The 6,000-nt window shown below is 35.9% G+C and overlaps 1 protein-coding gene across 2 annotated transcripts in view; it reads left to right on the top strand.

The window, feature by feature from the left end:
* EMC2 (ER membrane protein complex subunit 2) overlaps positions 1–6,000 on the top strand; it is a 46,330-nt gene that overhangs the window by 34,621 nt on the left and 5,709 nt on the right. For both annotated transcript variants that reach the window (XM_009281967.1, XM_019472766.1), the window contains 3 exons: positions 219–300; positions 1,495–1,605; positions 3,968–4,072. In XM_009281967.1, the coding sequence (XP_009280242.1) occupies positions 219–300; positions 1,495–1,605; positions 3,968–4,072 (298 nt within the window). The remainder of the gene's footprint in view (positions 1–218; positions 301–1,494; positions 1,606–3,967; positions 4,073–6,000) is intronic.

The following is a 6,000-nucleotide window of genomic DNA, read 5'->3' on the forward strand; positions in this document are numbered from 1 at the left end:
TATTTAGACTATTAGATTTTGTATATTCTTCACTGATACGATGTAAAAATAGTAACTCGAGGTTTCAAACATCATTTAAAAATAAAATTTTTCTTAATTGTGAATCACGTGAAGTTATAGGGGGGAAAAGTAAGACCTCTTTTATTCTGCTGTAAAGAAACTGAAGCAAAGAACTGTATACTCTGTTTCATTTTGTCACTGTGTTTTATATTCCTCAGCTATGCAAAGGCAGCCTTCTGCTTAGAGGAGCTTATGATGACTAATCCACACAACCACTTGTACTGTCAGCAATATGCTGAAGTAAGTATTTTCAGAAAAATCAATTATGTTTGAATACATATTCTGTTTTTATGTTACTGAGGTGGTGAAAATGGAATAAAAATGGTTTCTTTATTTTTTCCCAATAGAGTGCACAGAGAATGTTAACATCTCATAGAACTTAACATGTTAAGAAAACTGTGTTTTCTTACTCAGTGTGACTAAGCTAAATATAAGAGTAAGGGCAGGAATTATTGAAGATAAAAATTCGTTTTAAATGAGCTATTCTTGTTGAAGTGTTTATGCACTTTTCAAATTAAGTGTATGAGAAGTTAAACTTTTCCTCAACAATGCTTCCTAGGAGGTTATGATCTATTGCCTGGTATTGTGGAGCCAGATCTTGTAGGAAATTTTGCCTGAAAGAGCGCTGGGGGGAGAGAGGACCCTTCACTTTAGCTCAAGGTTTTTAGCCATTTGCACTCATTTTTTCAGCTGTATATTATTTTTTTCCTAAATTATGCTGTTAACTGCTTCAAATGGATTTAATTTGTTTTGTTAAATTGGGTTAACATTAAAACTTGAAAGTCTAAATAGCTTTCTGGTAGAAAGACTGTGAAGCATGTCTTCTAGTATTTATCCCTCTTTTTGTTGATCTAATAACAGGCAAAATGAATAGACAGTGGAGTAATCTTCTAAACTTTGTGCGCTATTTTGCAGTTGAATAGATAATGAAAGGCATTGTGTTGTTTTGTGTACTGGTGTAATGCTGTGCTGAAGGAATACAGAGCTAGTATGGATTTATAGCAGTCAGAATTTAGCTTTAGATTTAAAGTTTGTGTTACTTTTCATAAGAGACTATCCCAAGGTTGTAAGTATGTATATGTGTATATGTCAGAATTTAGCTTTAGATTTAAAGTTTGTGTTACTTTTCATAAGAGACTATCCCAAGGTTGTAAGTATGTATATGTGCAAAATAATCACTTTTTATTCTTGTAGCAACAAATTAATTAAATTAATGCTGGCTTTTTTTCTCCTGTAGTTAAATATTTTAAAATTTGTGTATTGAAAAGAGCTCAGGTTTCTCCCAAGCCAGTGTTTGGCCTTTGGTAGGACACCTGATTTGAAATACCATGTGAAACAACCCTCAAGTGAAATTTCATATTATGTCTGCTTCAAGAGTGAATGCCTGAGGTATCAATGACATGTGCAAGTTTCAGGAGCTTATAATTTTTACAGGTTAAATACACTCAAGGGGGGCTTGAAAACCTTGAGCTATCAAGAAAGTATTTTGCGCAAGCACTGAAGCTGAACAACAGAAATATGAGAGCTTTGTTTGGACTTTACATGGTAAGCAGGATTGTATATTTTCCATGTTACCATTTTGAATATGTTTTTATGCATGTATATTATCCTTTACCATTTGCTGTTTGTTTTTTTTTCTTTTGGTTCAACTTAATAGCTCAGATTATTAAGACTGTTTTTAAATACTGAATATGGACAATTTTATGCCAGTAAGTACTCCTTACTTGAAGTGCTCTTAACTGTTGAGTCTTGCCCATGTTTTCCAAAGAATTATAATTATTGGCACATGAAGGTAACTTCTTGAAAAAGGATTTAAAGACATACTCCTCTCTACAGGATGGGGAACTGCTGAAGAGTACCAGCACAGAACGATGGCTGCTTTTTTCTTTTTTTTCCCCCTTTGTTTTTTCTCACTCTGTTTTCTAAATACAACTCTCTACTTTCAATTTCAAAATGAGTCTTTAGCTTGCACAGCTTTGTTGGCTTGAGTGTGGCCATGGCTACAGTAACTACGGGTAGCATGTACTGGCACCAGTTTTTCAGTTTCTCCAAAGATACTGAGGCCTCTATTGAAGATCTTCCTTTAGATCTTAGATCTTTTAAAAGATCTTTTTAGGGACAAAACCAGAAAGGTTCCTTCCTTTTTTTTTTTTTTTAAATTCTAGGCCACCCGTTTGTCTCTTGGGAGGGGGGCAGTTTACAGAGACGCATCAGGCAGATAGCTTTGAGGCTTCCTATAAATACCAGGCAATAGGAACTTCCTTTCAAGGACTTGTTAGGCATCACCTTTAAGACTCAAAGCAGCTTGGACCTAATCGCCTTAGCCCATCTGCAGAGATTCTTGGGTTGGTGAGTGTATGTTCAAGGAGAAAAGCTGGCTCCTTGCTGTTCCTTAGGTCATTCAGCTTTTTAGGAGTAAGTTTTGTAGCAAATCTGTTTATTGGCCTAAATGATTTTTAAGGTGTGTATACGTATAGACTTCTGCATTGATTCTAGAACAGGCCTGGGGGTTTATTATGGCCAATCTTGGCTTGTCCTCTGTCAGATCTTGCATACTGCCTGTTATTTTCAGTCTGTAAAGTGGATTTAGAGCCTGTTATCTGATGGGCAACCTTGAGCTAATATGACCCAAGCATTTGAGAAACTTTTTGTTTTGGCAGTGCCTGAAAGTCATGCGCATAAGCCCTGATTTGCATAATGCAAGTTCATTACTGCAAAAAATTTGTGTACGCTGTTTCAGTTCTTCAGTTTTGCTTGGCTGGCTGCTGTCACATTGCACTAGGCAGTTTTTGCAAGAACAGCTTGCCATCACTGCTTCTGTATCTACCCTTTGGCTCCTAATTTCTTTGTAATGCTGTTTCCAGGCTTTAGGATCTGGTTTTGCTGTGGTTGCTGCTTTTGTAATTGACAGACGTGCCCAGTGTTTGTAGTCCCCAAAGAATGTCCATAACCCTGGTAAATTCTCTACAAAGGCTTTCAGCTGTATCTGCTGAGGAAACTGGTCAGTACTTCATTGAAGTCAGGAAACCGGAGAGAATGATGCCTCGTCTTAGGACTGTGACCCTGTACTAGATCACAAATTCAATTCATGTGGGCATGGCTTCGGAGAATGTGTTCCTGAGTTTGTGGAGACTGCTTCTTTGGCAGTCCCACTCCTCTCCCATTTCTGGAGGTAGTTTCAGGGAAGTAGCTGTAAGGGAACGTTCTTTGAGTTTGAAATGTAGTATTCATGTAGACATTTGCTTCCCTGCTCCTTTTTAAAATCTTCTCTGGAGGTTCTTCATTGATGGGTGAGAGTAGGGTTCTGTGGTTCTTTGCATTCAAGTACCTTTGCACTCAGAAAGATGTTCTGGGAGGGAGTAGCAATGATTCCTTGCAAAGTGGATTTATTTGTATAAGTGGAAAAGTCTCTGAGATTAGTTCAGTTCTTAAGTAATCTTTTTCATTTTTTTCAGATGAAGATGGGCATAGTTTATGTACAGAGTCTTACCTGCATTTAAAATTTGTTTTCTGATGCCACAGGGAAAAATGCCATGTTTTTAATGACAGTTTGGACATACAAGTGATGTATTTTATATTGTCTCTGGTAACAAATTGAATGGGAAAAACTAACTCATAACTCTCACTTTAGAGAAAAGCAAATTGGATCAACTGATCATGTCCAGGTTTGGTTCCTAACTCGGTACACAACTGAACTGAAGTCTGCTTTAGCTTTAATTAGAACAAACAATTGTTTAAAAAGTTTAGCTAATTCTTAATTGGATGCTGTTCACCAGTAACTGTTCTTATTTTTTCTCTTTTTCTGCTATCACTGTGGGGCTCTGAATGCAAAGGTGCTGAATGCTCTCAGTTTATTTCATGCACGTATATTTTACAGTTATACTGGTTTTATTTTTTTTATTCCCAGTCTGCCAGCCATATTGCTTCCAATCCAAAAGCAAGTGCAAAAATGAAAAAAGATAATATGAAATATGCCAGCTGGGCAGCTAACCAAATAAACAGAGCATACCAGGTTAGTACATCATTGTTTTCTGATACTTTTAACAGGCTCTGTAGTTCTTTTCTGCACTTTTATCAACTGCTGTTCAAGAGGTTAGATACAACGTGTAATCAGCATAATTTGCTTGTATTTTTTGCGTTCTACTTCTGTTTTATTTCCTGGAAGCCTTAATTAATATAAGGTTGATATTTTACAGTTATTAATTACTATTATTTACTTATTAGCTTTAAACAGATTTTCTTCTACTAACATTAACTGAATGTATGCTCATGTAATGCTGACCTCCAAGGCTCAGTTCTACAGCTAAGTATTTTAATAAAACTTGGTATGTCTTAATTCTTAGAGTGACTTGGTCATCTGCTTCTATTTTACTGGAAAACAAATGAAAATTCTAGAATTTTATTTTCCTTCAGTTTATTCTGACCTTTCAAAATCATATTTAACGGTATTCCTAATAATTACCTTAGTAATTGTGACTGAAGTTGGTTTTGCGTAGTTTTATAGAAAAATGCCTGTTGAATTGTGAAAATGTAGACTTTGTAGGCCACAGTGAAAGCTTACTGAAGTCATTAGGAGTCTTTTCAGCTATTTGAAAAGTTATGCATAAAAACCTATATTTGCTTTTGTATTATAAGCCTCTATATTTTTTCTATAACTATGAATGAAAACAGGTTTTAGCTCGTAAGTTCTGCAGTCCGTGCATCCCAAACATAGTATGTCTATTTGACTCCCTTATAGCTATTCTTAATGATTTACCAATCAGAGTTTATGGGTAAGTAATCCTGAACATCAACATCATACTGTCCAGTTCTCCCCGGAACTTTTTCTGAGCAAAAATGTTGGTATTAAATGCAAAGACTTCATATACATGTAACACTCCTTTCTTTCTGTAATATTTCAGTGTCAGAACCCAATATTTAATTTTTCTCTTGCTGCTGGTGTTTCACAGTTAATACTACCAAATGGCCTTTTGACCAGCTCCATCTATTATGGAATTAAATTAGGATTTTCTTTTACGGCCAATGCAGTTTTCTTAATACACTGTATTTCAGTTCATTGCCAAGAGTGCAGCTTCTTGGGGCTGATGTGTTTTTGATGTATTACAACTTCGAAGTATTTTCCGTTTCCCCTGATTGGCCCTGTAACTTCTGACTGTACTTTACAGTGAAGAATATTGTATCCCTGAGGACATAATTAAGCATTTTATACTTGTGTGCCTAAAGTTTCTTACTCTGTTTTGCTGTTTAAATGACTCCCTGCTTTTCATTAATAAACCGTTTATGTGCTCATGATAATAAGCTGTGTATGAATTACCAGCTTTGTCTGATTTCCCATAAATAAGCAGGACTTCTTTTGACTTCAGTATGTCTGACATTCCTGTAATCACAACATTGATAGAAAATCCAAGTATTGCAGGATTTAAAAAAAAACAAAACCAAAAAAACCCTTGAAGAACAGAATACACAGTGGATTCACCATTGATAGAACAAAACAGGTTTTTAAAAGATGTGTGAATTTTGAGTGAAAACCATTATTCCATGTTTTACATCTTCATAAAATGAACTGCTTATATTAGAGGGGGTTTGAACACATGTTTTAAGTGAACATTACGACTGAAGTTTCCAGCTCAAAGCACCAGTAGAGACCTGTTAGCACTTCTGGGAAACAGCCCTTTTCAGGGTGCATCAGGATGGAAATGTAAAACCAGTGTTGGCTGTGGAATGGTGGCATACCAAGATTAAGACCTAGAAATAGGCATCTCCTGGTTCTAAATATAATGAAAGTTTAATTATGACAATTTGTAGTTACTTGACACACAGCCAGATAAGCTTGCCTTTTGTTTGTTTGTTTGTTTTTTTGTCTCTCCGCATGGCTTTCTGTTAATATCACAGTATCTCTAACAAAATATGACTTGTATTGGGAGTGTGGGGGGGTGGGGG

The sequence above is a fragment of the Aptenodytes forsteri genome, unplaced genomic scaffold, assembly GCF_000699145.1.
Source record: "Aptenodytes forsteri isolate BGI_AS27 unplaced genomic scaffold, ASM69914v1 Scaffold421, whole genome shotgun sequence".
Lineage (NCBI taxonomy): Eukaryota > Metazoa > Chordata > Aves > Sphenisciformes > Spheniscidae > Aptenodytes > Aptenodytes forsteri.